The sequence below is a fragment of the Anomaloglossus baeobatrachus genome, chromosome 3, assembly GCF_048569485.1.
Source record: "Anomaloglossus baeobatrachus isolate aAnoBae1 chromosome 3, aAnoBae1.hap1, whole genome shotgun sequence".
NCBI classification, from domain to species: Eukaryota; Metazoa; Chordata; class Amphibia; order Anura; family Aromobatidae; genus Anomaloglossus; species Anomaloglossus baeobatrachus.
In genome coordinates this window covers 668,395,506-668,423,143 of record NC_134355.1, presented here as the reverse complement: position 1 = coordinate 668,423,143, position 27,638 = coordinate 668,395,506, and the positions used below count along the sequence as shown (strand labels likewise).

Sequence of the window (27,638 nt, the reverse complement as noted above, 5' to 3'; positions counted from 1 at the left end):
TACAATGCTCTGCTGGAATTTTAGACCATTCTTCTTTGGCAAACTGCTCCAGGTCCCTGAGATTTGAAGTGGGCCTTCTCCAAACTGCCATTTTGAGATCTCTCCACAGGTGTTCTATGGGGTTCAGGTCTGGACTCATTGCTGGCCACTTTAGTAGTCTCCAGTGCTTTCTATCAACCATTTTCTAGTGCTTTTTGAAGTGTGTTTTGGGTCATTGTCCTGCTGGAAGACCCATGACCTCTGAGGGAGACCCAGCTTTCTCACACTGGGCCCTACATTATGCTGCAAAATTTGTTGGTAGTCTTCAGACTTCATAATGCCATGCACACGGTCAAGCAGTCCAGTGCCAGAGGCAGCAAAGCAACCCCAAAACATCAGGGAACCTCCGCCATGTTTGACTGTACGGACCGTGTTCTTTTCTTTGAATGCCTCTTTTCTTTCCTGTAAACTCTGTTGATGGCTTTTCCCAAAAACCTCTACTTTTGTCTCATCTGACCAGAGAATATTGTTCCAAAACATTTTAGGCTTTCTCAGGTAAGTTTTGGCAAACTCCAGCCTGGCTTTTTTATGTCTCGGGGTAAGAAGTGGGGTCTTCCTTGGTATCCTACCATACAGTCCCTTTTCATTCAGACGCCGACGGATAGTACGGGTTGACACTGTTGTACCCTCGGACTGCAGGGCAGCTTGAACTTGTTTGGATGTTAGTCGAGGTTCTTTATCCACCATCCGCACAACCTTGCGTTGAAATCTCTAGTCAATTTTTCTTTTCCTTCCACATCTAGGGAGGTTAGCCACATTGCCATGGGCTTTAAACTTCTTGATGACACTGCGAACCGTAGACACAGGAACTTTCAGGTCTTTGGAGATGGACTTGTAGCCTTGAGATTGCTCATGCTTCCTCACAATTTGGATTCTCAAGTCCTCAGACAGACAGTTCTTTGGTCTCCTTTCTTTTCTCCATGCTCAATGTGGTACACACAAGGACACAGGACAGAGGTTGAGTCAACTTTAATCCATGTCAACTGGCTGCAAGTGTGATTCAGTTATTGCCAACACCTGTTAGATGCCACAGGTAAGTTACAGGTGCTGTTAATTACACAAATTAGAGAAGCATCACATGATTTTTCAAACAGTGCCAATACTTTTGTCCACCCCCTTTTTTATGTTTGGTGTGGAATTATATCCAATTTGGCTTTATGACAAATTTTTTTTTGTTTTTCATTGAAGACAAATTAAATGAAGATAATAATACCAAAGAATTTGTGATTGCAATCATTTTCAAGAAGAAACTGAGTTTTATCTGAAAGAATTGCATGGGGTGCCAATACTTTTGGCCAGCACTGTATATATATATATATATATATATATATATATATTCCATTAGCGGGTATCGGTGATATATACATTACCTGTGATGCCCTGGCAGGGCCAGGTAGTCACAAATAGGGCCCCGCATAACACCTTCCCTCATTAGGAAATACACAGCCGACCAGTAAACCCTAGTCACCCCCCTTAGGGACTGATAGACACACCAGGGGGCGGAACCAGGCGGTTGGAAGACGCCCACCTAGGAGTATAGACAGCCCGAGGGCGGGAAAACAAACAGTCAGTTTTAGAGTTTAAGGCTGGAGCTAGGTGTAGCTCCAGCAGTGTGGTCCAAGTTGAACGGTGCCAGGGTTGGAGCCCTGGTACCACTGGCTAGGAGGCAGACGGTAGTCTCCATCAGCAGGAGATGGGAAGACGGTTCGTCAGAACCGAGGTGGACCGGGACAGGGTTGGAGCCCGCCAGTACCTACACCGGGGACCCGACCGGAAACCGTGCACAAAGGGGGGTACTCGGACCCTGAAGCCAGGAACCAGAAATGACTGGAACTGGTTAATTAACCGATTGAGGCCAGGACTAAAGATTCTGTCCCCGCCAAAGTCCCTCATAGAAGACAACAGCCCACCGATTAGGGATAAGAGGTCACCGCCAAGGCACAGAGATACCACCGGCCAGCATCTGCGGGCATGGCTCCTCAAGCCACGTTCAGCCGGGAGCGGACTCCCGAGTTTCACACCGGGAAGATCCATTTTGACACAAACAGGTGCAGGAAGAGATAGAGACCACCAGCCGGGTGGGGGATCCAGAACGCAACTGGCCGCGGCACCGGCCACCACCATCTTGGTTTACCAGAGACTTGTGTGTTTCCTTCAGAGTCAGCACCCCCTGTGGTCGCCATCCCCTGCATCATCCCACCAGGTCCCGGGGCCACCATCCTTGCCCACAGAGGGGTTAACAACTTGCTGCACAATACCTCCCCCGGGTGCCCCGTAACATCAGTGGTGGTGTCCCACTTCACCACACACCGTGGGTAGCGTCACAAACTCGTTACGGCCTCGCCCGTACACCTACGTCCCCCCATTTATTCAGAGTGTCCGCAAGCCCCACGGGCCTGTAGACCCACGAGCCACCACCACTGAAGGCTCGGACCCGAGCAGCGCCGGCTGCTGGCACGGGGGCGGCACATACCCATACTGGCAGACATTCCATATTTGGCATTAGTAGCTCAGCAGCCTCATTTACTTATTGGGCGGCAGTACCAAAAGTTACCTGCCCAACAAGAGGGGCAGTCTGATCGTGACAACATTGGTGAACAGTGGGTGGATCTTGTGAGACCCCCACCCAGCCGTTCGTGACACAGGAGTTTCCACATTAACCTCTGGTAGGAGAAGCTGATCTTCTACATCATTGTTCCCCAACTCCAGTCCTCAAGACCCACCAACAGGTCATGTTTTCAGGATTTCCTTAGTTTTGCACAGGTGATAATTTAATTAGCTACACAAGTGATGATTCCAACACCTGTGTAATGTTAAAGAAATCCTAAAAACATGACCTGTTGGTGGCTCTTGACGACTGGAGTTGGGGAACACTGTTCTACATACTTAAAAAGTCTTGTAATTAGACTTAAGTGGAGGCACCGCACTGTCCTCTACAAAATGAAAACAGCAATGTACAGAGAAGGAAATAGGTATTTGATCCTTTAGTGATTTTGTAAGTTTGCCCACTGACAAAGACATGAACAGTTTATAATTTTAAGGATAGGTTAATTTTGACAGTGAGAGATAGAATATCCAAAATATAATCCAGAAAATCACATTGTATAAGTATATACAGTACAGACCAAAAGTTTGGACACACCTTCCCATTCAAAGTTTTCTTTGTTTTCATGTCTCTGAAAATTGTAGTTGTAGTCTGCTGCTAGAACTCTGCACCGGAAATGTTTTTCTCTTCACAAGTGTGCCTTGTCAGGTTCAATAAGTGGGATTTTTTGCCTTGTAAATGGGGTTGGGACCATCAGTTGTGTTGTGCAGAAGTCTGGTGGATACACAGCTGATAGTTCTACTGAAAAGACTGTCAGAATTTGTATTATGGCAAGAAAAAAGCAGCTAAGTAAAGAAAAACGAGTGGCCATCATGACTTTAAGAAATGAAGGTCAGTCAGTCCGAAAAATTGGGAAAACTTTGAAAGTGTTCCCAAGTTCAGTGGCAAAAACCATCAAACGCTACAAAGAAACTGGCTCACATGAGGACCGTACCAGGAAAGGAAGACCAAGAGTCACTTCTGCTGCGGAGGATAAGTTTATCTGAGTCACCAGCCTCAGAAATCGCAGGTTAACAGCAGCTCAGATTAGAGACCAGGTCAATGCCACACAGAGTTCTAGCAGCAGACACATCTCTAGAACAACTGTTAAGAGGAGACTTTCTGCAGCAGGCCTTCATGGTAAAATAGCTGCTAGGAAACCACTGCTAAGGACAGGCAACAAGCAGAAGAGACTTGTTTGGGCTAAAGAACACAAGGAATGGACATTAAACCAGTGGAAATCTGTGCTTTGGTCTGATGAGTCCAAATTTGAGATCTTTGGATCCAACCACCGTGTCTTTGTGCGACGCAGAAAAGGTGAATGAATGGACACTACATGCCTGGTTCCTACCGTGACGCATGGAGGAGGAGGTGTGATGGTGTGGGGGTGCTTTGCTAGTGACACTGTTAGGGATTTATTCAAAATTGAAAGCATAATGAACCAGCATGGCTACCACAGCATCTTGCAGTGGCATGCTATTCCATCCGGTTTGCGTTTAGTTGGACAATCATTTATTTTTCAACAGGACAATGACCCCAAACACACCTCCAAGCTGTATAAGGGCTATTTGACTAAGAAGGAGAGTGATGGGGTGCTACGCCAGATGATCTGGTCTCTACAGTCACCAGACCTGAACCCAATCGAGATGGTTTGGGGTGAGCTGGACCGCAGAGTGAAGGCAAAAGGGCCAACAAGTGCTAAGCATCTCTGGGAACTCCTTCAAGACTGTTGGAAGACCATTTCCGGTGACTACCTTTTGAAGCTCATCAAGAGAATGCCAAGAGTGTGCAAAGCAGTAATCAAAGCAAAAGGTGGCTACTTTGAAGAACCTAGCATATAAGACATATTTTCAGTTGTTTCACACTTTTTTGTAAAGTATTTCATTCCACTTGTGTTAATTCATAGTTTTGATGCCTTCAATGTGAATCTACAATTTTCATAGTCATGAAAATAAAGAAAACTCTTTGAATGAGAAGGTGTGTTCAAACTTTTGGTCTGTACTGTAAATTTATTTGCATTTCGTAGAGAGAAATAAGTATTTGATTCTCTGCCAGCCATTAAGAGTTCTGGCTCCTACAGTGACTTAGATGCTCCTAATCAAGTCGTTACCTGCATTACAGACACTGTCTTACATTGTCACCTGTATAAAAGACTCCTGTCTTCAGACTCAATTAATCAGTCAGATTCTAACCTCTACAACATGGGCGACCAAAGAGCTTTCTAAGAATGTCAGGGTTCAAAGTGGAGAGGGAGAAGGGGTTAAACCCGCGCAATCCGCCAGTAATCCAGAAGGAGATGTTGATAAATTAAACAATCTTTTATTCCATGGGTCTACGCGTTTCAAGGTCTAAGACCTCTTCTTCAGGACCAGTAAATCCAGTGTTGATTTACTGGTCCTGAAGAAGAGGTCTTAGACCTTGAAACGCGTAGACCCATGGAATAAAAGATTGTTTAATTTATCAACATCTCCTTCTGGATTACTGGCGGATTGCGCGGGTTTAACCCCTTCTCCCTCTCCACTTTGAAGTCTGAAACACGTGGGGCCGCTGCAGCTGCCATTATCTCATGCTATCTGTGGTGGTTGTGACCTCTCACAACCTCAATCGGTGAGTGCATTTACCATTTGCTAACCGTGTGTTTTATCTGGTAAAACCCTATCAGCGCTTCTCTTTTCTAGTTTATCTAAGAATGTCAGGGACAAGATCATGGACCTGCACAAGGCTGGAATGGGCTACAAAACCATAAGTAAGACGCTGGGTGAGAAGGAGACAACTGTTGGTACAATAGTAAGAAAATGGAAGAAATACAAAATGACTGTCAACTGACATCGATCTGGGGCTCCATAGAAAATCTCACCTCGTTGGGTATCCAAGATCATGAGGAAGGTGAGCGATCAGCCTAAAACTACACAGGGGGAACTTGTTAATGATCTCAAGGCAGCTGGGACCATTGTCACCAAGAAAATCATTGGTAACACATTACGTCGTAATGGCTTAAAGTCCTGCAGTGTCCGCAAAGTCCCACTGCTCAAGAAGGCCCATGTGCAGCCGACTCATCTGAAGAAGGCCCATGTGCAGATGGTCTGTCTGAAGAAGGCCCATGTGCAGCCGGCCCGTTTGAAGAAGGCCAATGTGCAGCTGGCCCGTCTGAAGAAGGCCAAATTGCAGCCGGCCCATCTAAAGTTTGCTAATGAACACCTGGATGATTCTGAGAGTGATTGCGAGAAGGTGCTGTCGTCAGATGAGACGTAAATTGGGCTCTTTGGCCTTAACTCAACTCGCCGTGTATGGAGGAAGAGAAATGGTGCCTATTACCCAACGAACAACATCCCCACTGTCAAGCATGGAGGTGGAAACATTACATTTTGTGAGTGTTTCTCTGTTAAGGGCACAGGACTACTTCACCGCATCAATGGGACAATGGATGGAGCCATGTACCATAAAATCCTAAGTGACAACCTCCTTCCCTCCTCCAGGACATTAAAAATGGGTCGTGGCTGGGTCTTCCAGCATGAAAATGAACCAAAACATACAGCAGCAAAGGAGTGGCTCAAAAAGAAGCCAATTAAGGTCATGGAGTGGCCTAGCCAGCCTCCAGACCTTAATCCCATAGAAAACCTATGGAGGAGCTGAAGCTCCGAGGTGCCAAGCGACAACCTCAAAGCTTAATAATTTAGAGATGATCTGCAAGGAGGAGTGGAGCAAACTTCCTCCTGACATGTGCGCAAACCTCATCATCAACTACAAAAAAGTCTGACTGGTGTACTGCCAACAATGGGATGGCCACCAAGTATTAAGTCTTGTTTTCCAGAGGGATTAAATACTTATTTCTCTCTGCAAAATGTAAATATACATATATATAATTTATACAATGTGATTTTCTGTATTTTATTTTGTAAATTCTATTTCTCACTGTTTAGATTAACCTACCCTTAAAAGTATAGACTGTTCATGTCTTTGTCAGTGGGCAAACCTACAAAATCAGCAAGGGATCAAATACTTATTTCCTGCCCTATATTGAGATGACCAGGTCATTACGCGTCATCATAACATGATGTTGCCAACCATATCTTCCACCGGAAGTTTGAAAGTGAGTGAGTTACCGGCAAGGCTTCTTAGTTTGCCGAGACTTTCTTGGCAGGTACCCTTTAAATTCCATTTTTTTATGCTTATGAGAAATTGCAAACGTAGCAACAAAAATTGTTATAAACTTTTAAAACATTAAGAAAAAAAAAATCACATTTACTTTAGATTGAAAATACTTTCTTGAAGATTGAACGAAAGCGTTCTCCATGAGCAAATTACCGAACATCTCGACAAATAATAAAGTTTTTGACACAACGCAATACCCATAAAACATAGTAAAAGTTAATTGCTTTCAATTTTATTATCCTCTATAAGTCATCTCAATATGGTGCTTTGCTTCTTTTATTTTCATACCAAAAACAGATCACGTTGAATAAAAGCAAAATGTGAAAAAAATCCTCCCCCCACTCCCCAAAAACAAACAAAAAAAAACCCCAAAATATTTTGCTTATTGGAAACTCATTTTTGCAGTGATTCCCATCAATTGCTTCGTTATATATAGTTATTTTTGGAGAATTTATAAACGAACTAAAAAGGTGAAAAATTCACGGAATTTACAATGTTCAGAAGTTTGTGATTTTGGTCCCTTGTAAATAAGTCCAAACCTAAAGAGTTTTAAGACTATTAAAAAAAAAATAGTCAGCAGCAAAAACTCGGAAGGCGATTAGTCCGGCTAGTCTGTCTTTTCAGTCTTGGCGTCTTTTACCACGACGTCTGACGATTTCCTCAGGGGTCCCTTTTCTGAGTTGCCGTTTCCTTGGCTGCTTTCTGATACTCCCCCAGATTTATTTGTCGTGTGTTTCTCCAAATAGTTGAGCATCTCGCTTAGGACGGTTTGGAAGGTGCTAAGAGCCGCGCAAATTGCTGGAGTCCCGAAACCGTGAGTGATCAGGCTGGAACATAAAAAAAATATATAAAAATCATATAAGTAGAAAATAGAAAAAATCAGTGGTTTATATGCAAAGGTAAAAAAAATGTAAAAAGCACATAAATAGAAAATACATTAAAAATCAGTGGTTTATATATATATATATATATATATATATATATATATATATATATACATATATACAAAAACCACTGATTTTTATACAAAGGTAAAAAAAAATAAAAATCACATAATTAGAAAATGAATAAAAAATATCAGTGGTCTATATACAAAGCTTAAAACAAATGTAAAAAGCACATAAATAGAAAATACATTAAAAATCAGCGGATTATATATATGTTTATATATATATATATATATATATATATATATATATATATATATATATATATATATATATATATATATATATAAATAATATATATATATATGTATATATATATATATATATATATATATATATATATATATATATATATATATATATATAAAACCACTGGTTTTTAATGTATTTTATACTGTATATAAATATATATATATATATATATATATATATATATGTAAAAAAAATAAAAATCACATAGTTAGGAAATAAATAAAAAAATCAGTGGTTTATATACAAAGGTAAAACAAATGTAAAAAGCACATAAATGGAAAATACATTAAAAATCAGTGGATTATATATATACAGTCATATGAAAAAGTTTGGGCACCCCTATTAATGTTAACCTTTTTTCTTTATAACAATTTGGGTTTTTGCAGCAGCTATTTCAGTTTCATCTATCTAATAACTGATGGACTGAGTAATATTTCTGGAATGAAATGAGGTTTATTGTACTAACAGGAAATGTGTAATCCGCATTTAAACTAAATTTGACAGGTGCATAAGTATGGGCACCCTTATCAATTTCTTGTTTTGAACATTCCTAACTACTTTTTACTGACTTACTAAAGCACTAAGTTGGTTTTGTAACCTCATTGAGCTTTGAACTTCATAGGCAGGTGTATCCAATCATGAGAAAAGGTATTTAAGGTGGCCACTTGCAAGTTGTCCTCCTATTTGAATCTCCTATGAAGAGTGCCATCATGGGCTCCTCAAAACAACTCTCAAATGATCTGAAAACAAAGATTATTCAACAAAGTTGTTCAGGGGAAGGATACAAAAAGTTGTCTCAGAGATTTAAACTGTCAGTTTCCACTGTGAGGAACATAGTAAGGAAATGGAAGAACACAGGTACAGTTCTTGTTAAGCCCAGAAGTGGCAGGCCAAGAAAAATATCAGAAAGGCAGAGAAGAAGAATGGTGAGAACAGTCAAGGACAATCCACAGACCACCTCCAAAGACCTGCAGCATCATCTTGCTGCAGATGGTGTCAATGTGCATCGGTCAACAATACAGCGCACTTTGCACAAGGAGAAGCTGTATGGGAGAGTGATGCGAAAGAAGCCATTTCTGCAAGCATGCCACAAACAGAGTCGCCTGAGGCATGCAAAAGCACATTTGGACAAGCCAGTTACATTTTGGAAGAAGGTCCTGTGGACTGATGAAACAAAGATTGAGTTGTTTGGTCATACAAAAAGGCGTTATGCATGGAGGCAAAAAAACACGGCATTCCAAGAAAAGCACTTGCTACCCACAGTAAAATTTGGTGGAGGTTCCATCATGCTTTGGGGCTGTGTGGCCAATTCCGGCACCGGGAATCTTGTTAAAGTTGAGGGTCGCATGGATTCAACTCAGTATAGCAGATTCTTGACAATAATGTACAAGAATCAGTGACAAAGTTGAAGTTACGCAGGAGATGGATATTTCAGCAAGACAATGATCCAAAACACCGCTCCAAATCTACTCAGGCATTCATGCAGAGGAACAATTACAATGTTCTGGAATGGCCATCCCAGTCCCCAGACCTGAATATCATTGAACATCTGTGGGATGATTTGAAGCGTGCTGTCAATGCTCGGTGACCATCAAACTTAACTGAACTGGAATTGTTTTGTAAACAGGAATGGTCAAATATACTTTCATCCAGGATCCAGGAACACATTAAAAGCTACAGGAAGCGACTAGAGGCTGTGATTTTTGCAAAAGGAGGATCTATAAAATATTAATGTCACTTTTATGTTGAGGTGTCCATACTTTTGTACCGGTCAAATTCTGTTTAAATGCGGATTGCACGTTTTCTGTTAGTACAATAAACCTCATTTCAATCCAGAAATATTACTCAGTCCATCAGTTATTAGATATATGAAACTGAAATAGCTGTTGCAAAAACCCAAATTGTTCTAAAGAAAAAAGGTTAACATTAGTAGGGGTGCCCAAACTTTTTCAAAAGCCGGTATATATATATATATATATATATATATATATATAAAAATATATATATATATATATATATATATATAAAAACCACTGGTTTTTGGTGTATTTTATAATGTATATATATATATATATATATATATATATATATATATATATATATATATATATATATGTAAAAAAAAATTGCATAATTACAAAATAAATAAAAAAATCTGTGGTTTATATACAAAGGTAAAAAAAATGTAAAAAGCACATAAATAGAAAATACATTAAAAATCAGTGGTGTATATACAAAGGTAAAAAATATGCACAAATTACATAAATAGAAAATAAATAAAAAAAATCTGTGGTTTATATACAAAAGATAAATAGAAACTAAATAAAAAATCAGTAGTAAAAAAAATGTAAAATTCACATAAATAGAAAATAAAAAAAATCTGTGGTTTATATACAAAGGTAAAAAAGTGTAAAAATCACATAAATAGAAAATAAATTAAAAAAAATTAATGGTTTATATAAAAAGGTAAAAAAAAAGGTAAAAATTACGTAAATAGAAAATAATAATAAAAAAATCAGTGCTTCATATACAAAAGGTAAAAAAAATGTAAAAATCACATAAATAGAAAATAAATAAAAAATCAGTGGTTTATATGCAAAGGTAAAAAAATATGTACAAATTACATAAATAGAAAATAAATAAAAAAAAACTGTGGTTTATATACAAAAAATAAATAGAAACTAAATAAAAAATCAGTAGTTAAAAAAAATTTAAAAGTCTCATAAATAGAAAATAAAAAATTCTGTGGTTTATATACAAAGGTAAAAAAAAGTGTAAAAATCACATAAATAGAAAATAAATTTAAAAAAATTAATGGTTTATATAAAAAGGTAAAAAAAAGGTAAAAATTACGTAAATAGAAAATAATAATACAAAAATCAGTGGTTTATATACAAAGGTAAAAAAAGTAAAAATCACGTAAATAGAAAATTCTAAAAAAAAAATCAGTGGTTTAAATACAAAGGTAAAAAATATGTAAAAAGTACATAAATAGAAAATAAATTAAAAAAAATCTGTGGTTTATATATAAAGGATAAATAGAAAATAAAAAAAATAAAAAAAATTCTGTGGTTCATATAAAGGTAAAAAAATGTAGAAATCACATAAATAGAAAATAAATAAAAATTTACTGGTTTATATACAAAGGTAAAAAAATATGAAAATCACATAAATAGAAAATAAATAAAAATTAGTGTTTTATATAGAAAGGTAAAAATATGTAAAACTCACATAAATAGAAAATATATATAAAAAAATCAGTGGTTTATATACATAAGTAAAAAAAATTAAAAATCGCATAATTAGAAATTAAAAAAAAAATCAGTGGTTTACATACAAAGGTAAAAAAATGTAAAAATCACATCAATAGAAAATAAATTAAAAAAAATCTGTGGTTTATATACAAAGGTAAAAAAAATGAAATAGCCTTGAAGATTGCTTCCACATCAATTTATTTTCAGAAGAATATTCAGTAATTCTACCGGGAGAACTATTACAAGGAAAATCTCATTTAACTCACATTGTACGCAGAATATTTTATTTTAATTTATTTATGTTTTGGGTTTTATTTAGTTTTGGTTTTTTTTTAGTATCTATATTTTTTCTTATTTTTTTTTAATGTAAGAACTTTTTAGAATAATTGAAAATGATATTGGTGCACTGTATTACTTTGAATAGAAAATTCTGAAATGTTGAATGGATGAAGCTGGAATGTTCTTGTCTAATCATTCCACCCCTGGGCACCAGAATGGTAATTTTTACCTTGAGAAGTTTCAATCAGAACATGGATTACTGTGAAGGATACATACAGACAATGAATTACTTATCAGGGCCTTTGTCCTACATAACCACAGAGGCGGCCGTACAGGTTATTCCAGTAAATGTGGCTCTGTGTTACAATTTTAGTCTTTGTTGTTAATTTTCCAATTTTTTTTTTACCTTTTTTATGATTAATATTTCTCATTACATTATCTCATCTAATCAGAGTTAAACATTTTTCTCAACCAACGTAATCTGTTTTTTATAATCAAATTCTAATACTAACTTAACCCTTTCACCCCTCGGCCATTTTCTATTTTTCGTTTTTTCCTCCCTTTCTTCCAAGAGGCATAACTTTTTTTTTCTGTCAATATACCCTTATGATGGCTTGTTTTCTAGGAAGGGTTGTACTTTTGAATGACACCATTCATTTTACCATATAGTGTACTGAAAAACAGGGGAAAAAATTCCAAGTGCAGTGAAATTGCAAAAAAAAAATGCAATTCCACAATTGTTTTTGTTTTTTTTTTATTTACCATGTACACGATATGGAAACCAGACCTGGCAGTGTGATTCCCCAGGTCAGTACGAGTTTGTAGATACCAAACATGTACAGGTTTTGTTTTTTATTTAATTGTTAAAAAAAAAAAATGTTGCTTTTGTTGCTATCCTAATTTTTTAGGTTTTAGGGCTGTATGATGGTTTATTTTTTGTATCCTGTGCTGACGTTTTGACTGATACCATTTTGAGGTAGATGTGATGTTTTGACCTCCTCTTATTGCATCTTATTTAAATGTTGTGGAGGTCAAAATACATAATTCTGGTTTTTTATTTTATATTTTTCCGCTACACTGTTTATCAATCAAATTAATTTAATTAATTTATTTTACATTTTGATAGTTCATACATTTCTGAACGCAGCAATACCAAATATATGTATTTTTTATTCATTTTTATTTGTTTTATTTTCAATGGGGCAAAATGGGGGTGATTTAAACTTTTGTATTTTTTAAAACTTTTTATTTTACTTTTTATTGTATTTACTAGTCCACTTAGGGGACTTGAAGCTCCGATTGTCTGATCGCTATTGCTGTACAGTGGAGGACATCAGCACCAGCATCAGCATCACCACAAGCGTCAGTACCAGCATCAGTACCAGCATCAGCACCAGCATCATCATCAGCATCAGCACCCTCAGCATCGGCATCAGTAACTCCACCAGCATCGGCATCAGCATCCCCACCAGCATCAACACCAGCATCAGCATTACCACCAGCATGAACATCAGCACCCATCAGCGTTAGCATCAGCCCCAACATCAGCATCAGAACCAGCATCAACACCAGCATCAACACCAGCTTCATCATCAACACCAGCACCTGCATCAGCATCAGCACCAGCTTCAGAATCAGAACCAGCATCATCATTAGCATCAGCACCAGCCTCAGCATCAGCACCCTCAGCACCAGCATCGGCATCAGCGTCAGCAACTCCACCAGCATTGGCATCAGCGTCAGCATCCCCACCAGCATCAACACCAGCATCAGCATCACCACCAGCATGAACATCAGCATTCATCAGCGTTAGCATCAGCACCAACATCAGCATCAGAACCAGCATCAACACCAGCATCAACACCAGCACCTGCATCAGCATCAGCACCAGCTTCAGCATCAGAAACAGCATCATCATTAGTATCAGCACCAGCATCAGCACCAGCCTCAGCATCAGAACCAGCATCAACACCAGCATTAGCACCATTAGCATCAGCACCAGCTTCAGCATCAGAACCAGCATCAACACCAGCACCAGTATCAGCATCAACACCAGCATCAGCATCAGCACCAACATCAACATCAGCTTCGGGACCAGCTTCAGCATCAGAACCAGCATCAACATCAGCATCAGAACCAGCTTCAGCACCAGTATCAGCATCAACACAAGCACCAGCATCAGCACCAGCATAAACATCAGCACTAGCATCATAACTAGCATCAACACCAGCTTCAGCATCAGCACCAGAATCAGCTTCAGCATTGCTCTGTACAGCAGAAATCATCATCTCCTGTGAATATCATTTGCAGCCAGTGTTCACAGGAGGATCGTCATGAGAAACACAGGGTGATTAGCTGACCCCCTACTGTCATAATAACCCATCGGCACCCTGCGTTCATATCACAGGTGCGCCGATGGGAGACGATAAGGGGGGCAGGGAATGATGCACCACCGCCAGTGCATCCCTATGCATGACCGTCAGAGTGACAGACATGTGTACGCTGTGTACACATGTGTGCACTCCTGTCTGCCCCCCGGCTGGTTGTGCACAAGGTGTTTTGGCCTGACACGTTGGCCCATGTGCACAGACTACTGCGATGAAATAAAATGGTGATTGCTTTGAACTGATGTGCCGGGGTATCTGTAAGCAGAATATCAATGTTATATAATTCTATTACACTTTCAATGTTTCTCCTTATTTTTAGTTGTTTTTTAACTGTGCTGAGTTTGATGGATTGTTTGTATTGTTATGCTTCTCTATTTTTATTCATATTCTAGGAAAAAAAAGTTGATGGCCTATTTTATTTACTGTATGAGCTGTGAGCCAATTGATTCTTTACTGTACGAGCAGTGAACTAGTGGTGTTTTTACTGTACAAGCAGTGATACCATGAATTTATTGTACGAGTGATCCGACTAAGGGGCCCTTTGCACACTACGACATCGCAAGTCGATGTTGCGATGCTGTGCACGATAGTCCCCGCTCCCGTCGCAGCTGCGATATCATGGTGATAGCTGCCGTAGCGAACATTATCGCTACGGCAGCTTCACATGCACTCACCTGCCCTGCGACGTCGCTCTGGCCGGCGAACCGCCTCCTTATTAAGGGGGTGGGTCGTACAGCATCATAGCGACATCATACGGCAGGCGGCCTATAGAAGCGGAGGGGCGGAGATGAGCGGGACGTAAACATCCCGCCCACCTCCTTTCTTCCACATAGCCGGCGTGAGCCGCAGGACGCAGGTAGGAGATGTTCCTCGCTTCTGCGGCTTCACACACAGCGATGGAACGAGGAACAACATCGTAACATCGGTATTTCCCAATTAATGGAAATGTCGGACCCCACACCGATGATATGATTATGACGCTTTTGGTCTCGTTAATCGTATCATAAAAGATTTACACACTACGATATCGAGAGCGACGCCGGATGTGCATCACTTTTTATTTGACCCCACCGACATTGCACCTGCGATGTCGTAGTGTGCAAAGTGCCCCTAAGGATTCTTTACTCAAAGGGCGGCTTTGCACATTGCAACATCGCAAGCCGATGCTGCGATGTCGCACGCGATAGTCCCCGCCCCCGTCGCAGCAGCGATATCTTGTGATTCCTGGCGTAGTGAACATTATCGCTACGCCGGCTTCACATGCACTTACCTGTCCTGCGACGTTGCTGTGGCCGGCATCCCGCCTCCATCCTAAGGGGGCGGGTCGTACAACATTACAGCGATGTCACACGGCAGGCGGCCAATCAAAGCGGAGGGGCGGAGATGAGCAGGATGTAAACATCCCACTCACCTTCTTCCTTCCGTATAGAGCTGCCCGCGGCAGGTAAGGTGATGTTCCTCGCTTCTGCGGCTTCACACACAGTGATGTGTGCTGCCGCAGGAACGAGGAACAACATCGTACCTGTCGCGGCAGCGTAATTATGAAAAAGTCGGAGCCTACACCGATGATACGATAACGGCGCTCGTTAATCATATCATCTAGGATTTACACACTACAATGTCGAAAGTGACGCCGGATGTGCGTCACTTTCGATTTGACCCCACCGACATCGCACGTGCGATGTTGCAACGTGCAAAGCCGCCTTAAGAGCAGTCAAACCATGGATTTTTTACTATACAAACAGTTTTATGATCTCTATAGGATTGGTCATTAATATCAGATCAGTGAGCGTCCCTAATAGTTTATGCCAAGACTATCTCTATTATTGTGCTGATTTCAATTGATCTCAAGGATAGGCCATCAATGTATTCATTTTTATTGTAAAACCCCAATACTGTCCTCCTATAAATGGTCTAATGGTCTTTTTGGCTTATGTATTAGTTTCTATAGACTATCGGACTATTATAAGGTCCATACATTACAAAGGCATTAGTATTGACAACGTGTGCGGCATTGAGCCCATAAGATTCTAGAAAAACATATAATCATCCATCATTGGAATATCCGGAGAGATCAGACTTTAATTTGATTTTCTATGCTGCGCACATTTTTTAAAAAAAAATAATAAAGTGAAAAAGTATATATTAACCTAAAGAAAAAATATAAAAAAAAATGAACACTAGATGTAGCTAAAGATGACGGGTGAATTAATTTGATGCAAATCAAATTTGTGTATATTTTTTAGGAATTCACAAACTTTGAACAAGCTTTCTGCGAATCGACTAAAATGACCGAAAATTGCCAGAAAAGGATCACATGACTTCAGACATGGCCAAGCAGGCTGCCCCATAATTCCATTTATCTATTGCATCACATGTTATAGCACAGCCAATCAGGAGAGACTACTATAGACAGTAAAAAATCAAAGGCAGGGAATGCAGCATCCAGTTTGAAGTAACTCCGGATAGGAACATGATGTCACACTTCACAACTTCGCCATTGAGATAAGTAAAAAAAAGGCCATAAAAAAACTAAACAAAACATATAAGGAGCACAACAGTTAGGAAATTTTGTGTGTGAGAAACAGGCTGTTGGTAACCGTCAGTTTAGCCATAGCCATATATTGAGGTTGCTTTGATATTACTAAGGCTGTGTTTACACAAAAAGGGCTTAAAAGGGGTTGGATATAGTCCTAAGTGACCTCAGAGAGCCATACACAATTATTTTTAGGGCAGTTGGAGTTCTTTCACTAATTTCAAAATAAATGTTTTGACAAATTTGGCCAAGCCGTAAAATTCAAATTCAAATTTTAAAAGATTCTCTTATGTTTAGTTAATAACAACTTGTAGGAGTAAAGGGGGCTTTACATGCTGCGATCTCGCTAGCGAGCTTACCCGCCCCCGTCGGTTATGCGTCACAGGCAAATCGCTGCCCGTGGCGCACAGGTAAGCTGTAGTTCGTCATTACCGAGGTGTCACACGTAGCGATGTGTGCTGCCTCGGGAACGACGAACAACCTGCGTCCTCCACAATCAACGATTTTTTGAAAAGGAACGACGTGTCAACGATGGACGATTTGGTGAGTATCTTCCATCGTTAACGGTCGTCCGTTGGTGTCACACGCAACAACGTCACTAACGAGGCCGGATCTGCGTCACGAATTCCGTGACCCCAATGACATCTCGTTAGCGATGTCGTTGCGTGTAAAACCCCCTTTAGTATGGCGGGAAAGTGTGACAGAGTATTAAAATTTAATTACGATTGGTGAATTGAAGAAGGCTAAATGGACTCTCAGAAGAAGGAGATGATGATTCACAAATGTATGAAAATGTGATGAGTTTTCCATGGTATACATACTCTTTGTTTAGAAAATTTGGGCTGGTAGAAGTAACGAGTGCATTCTACAATTTTTCTTGAACTGTCCAATGCTATGTATTTATTTAAGATGAAAGTGGACAAAGGAAAAATGTATAAAATGTGGTTCCACATCATTCTAGACATCATCAAGAGAGATGAGCGGACCTCAACTTTAAATGTTGGGGTTCGTATCGAACACATTTACAAAAACATCAGTGTTCGAGTTTGGAGTTTGGGTGCTTTACATATGCAAACCACTTGAGAGAAACACGGGTGTGCTCGGGTACGCTCGGTGCTTGGCCCAGTGAGAGCTGTTTGCAGTGTTTGAATGGATCATAGTGTTGAGCGAATAGTTGACTATTCGTACTCACTATGCTGTTAGATAGTACTAATTGGTACTCATTGCAGGTGCTACTCGTTACGAGTAGCAGGTGCAATGTAAGTCAATGGGAAATGCTCACTAAATAGCGATTAACCCGAAAGCAATACTTTTCACTACTCACAAAAAAAGTATGGCTTTCGGGTTACTCGCTACTTAGCAAGTATTTCCCATTGATTTACATTGCGCCCGTTGCTCGTAACAAATATGCTAGTAGTGGACAGTACTCGCTAACAGCATAGTGAGTACGAATAGTCAACTACTCACTCAACACTAACGGCTCGCGATGGAGGTAAAATCAGAGTTATCTAATATATTGTGAACAAAAAACAAATCCTGCCTTCCCCCGGAAGTGCTCTGTTTATGGCCGGCTATATGTGGGTGAAGAGCTGGACTACCCAATCAGTGACTTCCTGAAGTTCAGGTCCAGAACAGAGCTTTATCTAAAGTCTGTTGAACCCGCAGATCCCGAACTTCCACAAGTCCACTCATCTCTAACCATCTAATCCATCACAATGAAGGATGACAGTTGAGGCTACACAAAGGGTGCACAAAAAGCCTTCTTCAAAAAGAATTCGTTCTTGAGGTTGAGACAAACTTGAAAACCCAAAGAACACTTTACAACAATGTAGTAATGAGATTTCTATAGACTTTTCAGAAGCAGTTTGTTGCAAACGAATCAAAGGCACAGAATAATTGACATACCTAAAATGTGTTAAGTGTCTCTGAATATCGAGGTCTAGAATAGGAGTTGGTCTTGAGGAGCCGAGTGGCGACCTGTCTTGACTGAGTAGATCCTGAAATTCTTTGCAAATTTGCCTAAAAAAAAAAATCGAAAAAATAATGATGACAATAGATAGAAACAGGAACGTCAAAGGTAAACTCAGCAAACAATGAGAATTGTGTCAACAGCAGCAGGATTTTTGGAGTTTAAAAGAAAAATATGGAACTTGACGAAATTGTTCTCACACGTGCACAACACTATGTGCCTACTACATTGAGGATCTGAGTTTGGTGTTACCAAATTAACAGTCTAGCCTTTATTAACGAAGAACCTTTACTGGTTTGGAGTCCCCCTAGTCTACCTCAATCTCTGTACTTCTACTGCATCTCCACGTGCAACCTTCATTTATGTAGTGTCGTTTCCAGCAAAGCAGTGTGGAGTCATGATCCATACACTCTAACATAGCCTGGACATCCTCAAACAAATCAGGCTGCTGGAAGTTGGCATGAGCACTGCTGGTCTTCTACCCAATGGAAGCACTCCACCTTTCCCCTCTGATTGTCACCTCAGGGGCTTATCATGGACATGGAGCCCTGCACACCTACTGAAATACGTGGACAGCACTACGTCACTCATGGGTGAGCACTCAGTGCCGCATATTTTTACATTTGACCTTGACCCTCTCAGACCCACAATCTTGTATTATTGATGAATTGAAGAGAGAGAAGCACCACCCTCCTCCCTCCGTTACTAAGTCATTCACAGGAAACAGTGTATACATATATACACCTGACCTCAGAACTTCTCTGCATCTAGCTCTCCAACACCTACACAAGGCTACTGGACCACTTGGGTGACTTTGGCAACTATTTTGCAGTGCAAGATGCTGTATCTCCTGGAAATGTACCTATTCTGCCAGTGATTATCCCTATATTGTCAAGGGACCACTTGTCACGATCGTCTCCCTCCATATTGAGACCAGTGATGGCCTTTAGACTGGAGCCTCTCATCTGGCTCTCTTCATTTAAATGGGTTTTGTTTCTCTTGGGACTGAAGTGGTTAAGTTCCAGTTTTGTCATTGCAGCTTTTCCAAAGCAGTTCCTTGCTGAGTGATCAGCTGCACTTACTAAGTAGTCACGTCCTTTAGCTTTAAATAGTGGTGTTTCCCAGCATTCCCTGCTGAAGATACAATGTCATTAATGCCCTGGCTGCCTTTGTCGAATGTTTTGCAATTCAAGTTCCTATGCTGAGGCTGTATCCTTTTGGTTATTAATTTTCCCCCTGTTTGTCCTTGCTTTCCTGGTGTGTTGTTAGTGCAATGGTGAGGTCTAGTGAACCCCACCTGCCCCTCACTAGTCAGGGTTACTATAATGTCTTCCGAGGGTCCCAGGTTCCTGTTCGGCGACAATTGCAGAGACTGTAAAGGAACTGGTGAGGAGAGAAGGGACAGTTGCAGGTGAGGTTAGGAGGCACCCACCTACGCCTCTCATTAGTTTCAGGGCCTCCCATTGTTTTTGTGGCCCTGGTGCCCCCCTTTCCATGTGTTTTTTGTTGTGCATCAGATGCATGGAGGTCTGTACGCACCTCACCACGCTTGATACACTCGGAAAGCATGACACCACCTGAGCCCAGCTGAGGCTCGGGGGGGGGCTGCCTAGAAGCTCTGCAGTCACTGACTCTGAACACTTAAAGGGGATTTTCAGGAAGCTTTACTGAAGAACTGGATTTCATTTTGAGATTTTTCCTAATGGGACTATGCAAGGGACAAGGTTGATCACAATAGATTTGGAATTTATAAGAATCATAGAATGGTAAAGTTGGAAGGGACCTCAATGACCATTGGGTCCGACTGCCTGCGAGTGCAGGTTTTTGAGTATAGCTGTGGGTCTTGTCAGCATTCGAGGTGCCGATAGCTGACTATAACTAGGAATGAGCGAGAAAGGGGAACTGTATGGCTCGGAAAAATTGACCCAAGAGTGCGTATTTCAAGCGCAATTTGAAGAAAACCGGTAGATCAGATATTCACCGAACCTCTATAAAAACGTGGCTGATGGACGTCAATACCATGAGGCATTGAATGAGACTCCCAGAAAAGGGAATAGGACAACACGGCATCAGAAATTTACACATTTTTTACTGAGACCTTTGGACCCCTAAAATGTTCCCGAACTTTATAAAGAGCCACAGTTGATGAAGACGATTATTTCCCTCGAGCGCTTAAAAATCAAATTAGTTGTTATTGGTTAGCTGTGTCATCATTTTGCCAACTTCGTCGCACGCATAATATATGATACTTTTGTTCATCTAGATTTTTGGCTAAAGGTCTGCTCAAGCTATACGCTCATTTACAAAGGCATGGATGCCTGTAGTCTTGCTTTAATAAAAAATAAAATAATAATACAATTTTTTTTAATGCCCAAATAAGATACTTGGTGTTTATAATTGTAATAGGATATTTTAAGAGTAAATATAAATGCAGAATCAAGTGCTCATCTAACTAAGGCCTAAGTAACTAAGCCCATATTGTCCATAAGACCAAAAGGATAAGAGCTTCTGAATCACTAAAAACTGAATGCCCATTATTTGGGCTACCACAGTCAAAATTCCCTTGAAATATTCCACTGGACAGAAAAAAAATGCTCAATCTGTCTTCATTAAAGGGAATCTGTCAGCAGGTTATTGCTAATTAAATTGAGAGCTGCGGGGACTGAGACCCTGATTGCAGTGATGCGTCACTTACTAGGCTGTATTAATAAAATTAGTGTTTTATCAGCAGGATGTTATCACTACTGGACTAGGTATCTTGTGCCTCCTAGTCCTGCTGCTCTGAGTAACCACACCTCTACCATGAATTAGCAGCTTTCTGTCAATACACAGTGTGCACAAGAAGATGCCAATCAGTGGTGGGGGTGGAATTATATACAGCTCAATGTTCAGGGCTTCACTGAATCTGCTGCACACATTACTGTGATTATATAAAAATGACAGCCAAGTAAGTGATACACCACTGGAATCAGGCACTCGGCCCCTACATCATACTGCTCTCAAGTTACATAGGAAAAATCTGCTGACAGATTTCTTTTAAAGGGGTTGTCCACTACTTTTACATTGATGGCCTATACTTAGGATAGGTAATCAATGTCTGATCGACTGGGAGTGGCGGCAGTAGGCGGCTGGAAATGCTCAGTTCCAGATAGTCAACTGATAGTGGCCACAGCCTTCCATTTAAGTGGAAGGCGGACATGCAGTACTTGACCGCAGCCACTATCAGAAGACATGGCAGCTTCAAAACTGAGCATTTCCGGCTGCATGCTGCCGCCACCGGCACTGAGAACAGCTGATCGACGGGGGTGTTGGGTGTGAGACCCCAGCTGATCAGACATTGATGACCTATCCTAATGGGTACTTTGCACGCTGCGACATTGCTAGCCGATGCTAGCGATGCCGAGCGCGATAGTCCCCGCCCCTGTCGCAGCTGCGATATCTTGTGATTGCTGCCGTAGCGAACATTATCGCTATGGCAGCTTCACACGCACTTACTTGCCCTGCGACGTTGCTCTGGCCGGCGACCTGCCTCCTTCCTAAGGGGGTGGGTCGTGCGGCGTCACAGCGACGTCATACGGCAGGCGGCCAATAGATGCGGAGGGGCGGAGATGAGCGGGACGTAACATGCCGCCCACCTCCTTCCTTCCGCATTGCCGGTGGCGGCAGGTAAGGAGATGTTCCTCGCTCCTGCGGCTTCACACACAGCGATGTGTGCTGCCGCAGGAATGAGGAACAACATTGTACCTGCGGACGCACCGACATTATGAAAATGAACGACATGACACAGATCACCGATTTTTGACTGTTTCACGCTCGTTCATCTTCTCTCCTAGGCTTTACACGTTGTGACATCGTTACCGGCGCCGAATGTGCGTCACTTTCGATTTGACCCCGACGATATCGCAGGTGCGATGTCGCAACGTGCAAAGTACCCCTAAGGGTAAGCCATCAATCTTAAAGTAGTGGACAGAAAAGGTGCTTACTGGTTCACAGAAATAATCCACCATGCATATGGGAACCAGGGGAAGAATCAAGTAATGTCTCATAATTTTCTAAGAGAGTGAATATTATTCCACTTGAAGACCAAAACTTAGACACTTAGTAAAGTCCTATCTTACAGCTTGATAGTGTAATAGAATTAATAGGACTTTTCGAGCTTAATGTTGAGGTATGATTGAAATCTGTTTGGTTATCTACACTGTGTGCAGAATTATTAGGCAAGTTGTATTTTAGAGGATTATTTTTATTATTGATCAACAACTATGTTCTCAATCAACCCAAAATACTCATAAATGTCAAAGTTTAATATTTTTGGAAGTTGAAGTGTTTTTTTTTAGATTTAGGGTATATCTGTTTTTGCAAGTAACTATTACTGTGCAGAATTATTAGGCAACTTGATAAAAACCAAATATATTCCCATCTCACTTGTTTATTTTCACCAGGTAAACCAATATAACTGCACAAAATTTAGAAATAAACATTCCTGACATGGAAAAACAAAACCCAAAAAAATTAGTGACCAATATGGCCACCTTTTTTTATGATGACACTCAGCAGCCGACCATCCATAGATTCTGTCATTGCTTGATCTGTTTACTATCAACTTTGCGTGCAGCAGCCACCACAGCCTCCAGACACTGTTCCGAGAGGTGTACGGTTTTCCCTCCCTGTAGATCTTACATTTTATGAGGGACCACAGGTTCTCTATGGGGTCCAGATGAGGTGAACAAGGGGGCCATGCCATTATTTTTTCATGTTTTAGACCTTTACTGGCCAGCCATGCTGTGGAGTAGTTGGATGCATGTGAGGGAGCATTGTCCTGCATGAAAATCATGTTTTTCTTGAACGATACCGACTTCTTCCTGTACCACTGCTTGAGGAAGTTGTCTTCCAGAAACTGGCAGTAGGTCTGGGAGTTGAGCTTCACTGCATCCTCAACCCGATAAGGGCCCACAAGTTCATCTTTGATGATACCGACCCATACCAGTACCCCACCTCCACCTTGCTGGCATCTGAGTCGGAGAGGAGCTCTCTGCCCTTTACTGATCCAGCCTCTGGCCCATCCGTCTGGACCATCAAGAGTCATTCTCATTTCATCAGTCCATAAAACCTTTGAAAAATCAGTCTTAAGATATTTCTTGGACCAGTCTTGACATTTTATCTTATTTTTCTTGTTCAAAGGTGGTCATTTTTCAGCCTTCCTTACCTTGGCCATGTCCCTGAGTATGGCACACCTTGTGCTTTTTGATACTCCAGTAACGTTGCAGCTCTGAAATATGGCCAAACTGTTGGCAAATGGCATCTTGGCAGCTTCATGCTTCATTTTCCTCAATTCATGGGCAGTTATTTTGCGCCTTTTTTGCCCAACACGCTTCTTGCGACCCTGTTGGCTATTTGCCATGAAACGCTTGATGGTTTGGTGATCGCGCAGCAAAAGTTTGGCAATTTCAAGACTGCTGCATCCCTCTGTAAAACATCTCACAATTTTGGACTTTTCAGAGCCTGTCAAATCTCTCATCTGACCCATTTTGCCAAAGGAAGTTGCCTAATAATTAAGCACCTTTTATATAGGGTGTTGATGTCATTACACCGCACCCCTCCTCATTACAGAGATGCACATCACCTGATTTACTTAATTGGTAGTTGGCTCTCAAGCCTTTACAGCTTGGAGTAGGACGACAAGTATAAAAAGTATCATGTGATCAAAATACTTATTTGCCTAATAATTCTGCACACGGTGTAGAAGACGGAGACATAAAAGGATCCACCTAAGTCGTTTTCTAACTGATTTTTTCCCAACAAATTGAATAATGATCTACTCAGTGTCTGTATGTTTGGTTCTTTCATTGATATTGTTAGCTAGATGCTACTGTTTTTATATATATTTAAAAAAAAGATTGGGTCTACATCTCAGTAAGTTATAGGAGCTAAGCTTCCATCTATGGTCACTCAGATTGAACCATCTGGACAAATTGGGATCAGGTCCATACGTAAGTCGACTCAACAGAAATACATAAATCTTCGCAACACAAATAAGTATTCTTCTGTTGTGCCTCAATTTGGAACTAATAAGTTTGGTATTTTGTAATAATTCCAACTGGATAATATACTTTTCAATGTCTTTTAAAGGGAATTTTGCATGAAAATACAATGATGGTAACTGATCAAATGATCATTGTGTATTATGTGTTAGGCTACCACTAGGTGTCGCTGGGACTCAGGTATGAGACTACTCCTGAGTGCAATAATTAAGAAGCCCACTAGAAGTCGCAAACACAGAGTAGGGATAGTCAAACTGAAAGGGTCAATGCCAGAATTTCAGGTCTGTATCCGGGAGGAAACAAGCAGAAGTCAAGAAACAGAGCCGAGGTTGGATGCCGGGAGAACAAGTGAACACGGGGGAGTAGGTGGAGGACACAGAGCAGGACCAGAATCCGAAGGACACAGAATTAGAAAGGGAAGGTTGGGCAGGACAGATGGAGGACAGAACAGGCAGAAGGGACAGAGGTCAGGCAGGACAAGTGGGACAGAGGTCAGAAAGGGCAGGAGGGACGGAGGTCAGGTCGGGCAGAAGGGTCAGAGGTCAGGACAAATGGTACCGGGTAGCAGGACACGAAACAGAGTACTTCTCACAAGAGAAGAGCATGTAGCAAAGCCGGAAATATCACTGGTAGTGTCCCGGAGGCAGCAGCACCAATATAAGGTGGCGTGACCCCCGGAACGAGGTAATACCAAACAGGCCCCTCCCCTGAGACCAAACCTCGGAACGGATACCTTCACCGGCTCAGCAGCGGCAGGGCGATGCATGAATCATGACATTATGCTTCTCTAATCCAAGCAGATCAGCTGTGATCTCTAAGTTAAGCTTCTTTTGGCAGAATCAGCTGTAGAAATTTTTTATTACATTGTGGCCAAGAAAATGCATGCCTGACCATGTAATTCCGTAACAAGCTGGGCCTACCAGTGGAGCTTCTCTAATTTAGTGACTCCGCTAATAATAGAGACATTTCTAATCTTTGAACATTCGTGTGACTTTTTACAAACATTAAAAGCCACAAAGACTTCTTTAGTCGTAGTAGCAAAAACACTCTCACTGTCACAAAGTAAGAGTTTTAAAAAAGTTTGTAAAACTAGCACAAAAAAATTCATGAAGAAAGATTGCCAAAGCCCCTAAGAACTTACTTTGTGGCAAGTATCATCTTTTTCCTTGCAGTCTGTTCCTTCTGTTCCATATGTTGTCTAGCCAGATGTTCTCCCACAGCCTTTGCTGGAAACTCTGTCTCACAAGTGTATCCAAAATCTCGGGCTAAATGTAGCGCCTCTCCTACCGGGAACAAAACAATAGAAATGGTGTAATTAGATCAGACAATGGATCGTGGACTACAAACTAAAGCTGGTGTCACACATAACGACGACGACAACGACGTCGCTGCTACGTCACCATTTTCTGTGACGTTGCAGCGACGTCCCGTCGCTGTCGCTGTGTGTGACATCCAGCAACGACCTGGCCCCTGCTGTGAGGTCGCCGGTCGTTGCTGAATGTCCAGCTTCATTTTTTGGTCGTCACTCTCCCGCTGTGACACACACATCGCTGTGTGTGACAGCGAGAGAGCGACGAAATGAAGCGATCAGGAGCCGGCACTGGCAGCTGCGGTAAGCTGTAACCAGCGTAAACATCGGGTAACCAAGGGAAGACCTTTCCCTGGTTACCCGATGTTTACGCTGGTTACCAGCCTCCGCTCTTGCTGCCAGTGCCGGCTCCTGCACTGTGACATGTGGCTGCAGTACGCATCGGGTAATTAACCCGATGTATACTGTAGCAAGGAGAGCAAGGAGCCAGCGCTAAGCAGTGCGCGCGGCTCCCTGCTCTCTGCACTGTGACATGTAGCTGCAGCACACATCGGGTTAATTAACCCGATGTGTGCTGCAGGAGAGCAAGGAGCCAGCGCTAAGCGCGGCTCCCTGCTCTCTGAACTGTGACATGTAGCTGCAGCACACATCGGGTTAATTAACCCGATGTGTGCTGCAGGAGAGCAAGGAGCCAGCGCTAAGCGCGGCTCCCTGCTCTCTGAACATGTAGCACAGCGACCTTATGATCGCTGCTTCTGCTGTGTTTGACAGCTAAGCAGCGATCATAACAGCGACTTACAAGGTCGCTGTTACGTCACCGAAAATGGTGACGTAACAGCGACGTCGTTGTCGCTGTCGTTTAGTGTGACACCAGCTTAACTGGTCATACACATTGGATCAAACTTGGGCTAAATGTAGAACCTCTCTTGCCGAGAATAAAACAATACAATCATAGAATGGTAGAGTTGGAAGGGATCTCAAAGGCCATCGGATCCAACCCTCTGCGAGTGCAGGCTTTGTTAATCCAAGCTATAGGTTTATCCAACTTCCATTTGAATATTTCCATTATAGAATGGTAGAGTTGGAAGGGACCTCAAGGGCCATCGAGGGACCTCAAGGGCCAATAAAAATGGTGGAATTAGATGAGACAATGGATTGTAGACTGTAAATGAACTAAAGATGGAAAACACTTTGGATGAAACTTAGTCTAAATGTAGAGCCTCTCTTGCCGAGAATAAAACAATACAATCATAGAATGGTAGAGTTGGAAGGGACCTCAAGGGCCATCGGATCCAACCCCCTGCGAGTGCAGGCTTTCTTAAATCATCCCAGCTATATTTTTATCCAGCTTCCGTTTGAAGATTTCCATTATAGAATGGTAGAGTTGGAAGGGACCTCAAGGGCCATCAAGGGACTTGAAGGGCCAATAAAAATGGTGGAATTAGATCAAACAATAGATTGTGGACTGTAAATTAACTAAAGATGGTCATGCACATTGGATGAATCTTAGGCTAAATGTAGAGCCTCTCCTGTCGAGAGGAAAGCAATAGAATGGTGGAATTAGATAAGACAATGGATCATGGATTGTAAACTTAGATGGTCATATACATTGGATCAAACTTAATGGAAATGGCCAATTTAGACTATAGCTATCATCCACTGGATTAAAGAAGCCAACAATTGTTAGTTTTGATTGGTGAACAAATCATGAGCATTCTTAGTTGTTGAGGACCCTGTTGGGCACGTTTTTTCATCCAATAAACTGTAGAGGCGAAATGTCGATGGATCTTTTTGGCAACTAATGATAGTTCCATAAGCTGTCACACTGCTTATATAGCACCATCATATTCCACAGAGCTCTACTTACATTATGATCACTATCCATATCG

General features: G+C 41.2%; 1 protein-coding gene and 1 pseudogene across 2 annotated transcripts in view; one reads left to right on the top strand and one right to left on the bottom strand.

Moving 5' to 3' along the window:
• Nucleotides 1–6,946: 6,946 nt before the first annotated feature.
• The window catches only part of TFAP2D (transcription factor AP-2 delta), a 66,386-nt gene continuing 45,694 nt past the window's right edge, over nucleotides 6,947–27,638 (bottom strand). The window contains exons 6-8 of one of the 2 annotated variants that reach the window (XM_075338829.1): nucleotides 25,582–25,723; nucleotides 18,336–18,449; nucleotides 6,947–7,602 (exon numbers count right to left, since the gene is read on the bottom strand). In XM_075338829.1, the coding sequence (XP_075194944.1) occupies nucleotides 7,383–7,602; nucleotides 18,336–18,449; nucleotides 25,582–25,723 (476 nt within the window). In that variant the 3' untranslated portion in view covers nucleotides 6,947–7,382. The remainder of the gene's footprint in view (nucleotides 7,603–18,335; nucleotides 18,450–25,581; nucleotides 25,724–27,638) is intronic. The other variant, XM_075338830.1, reaches the window with a different exon arrangement.
• On the top strand, nucleotides 18,860–20,601 carry LOC142295824 (fibroblast growth factor 9-like; annotated as a pseudogene).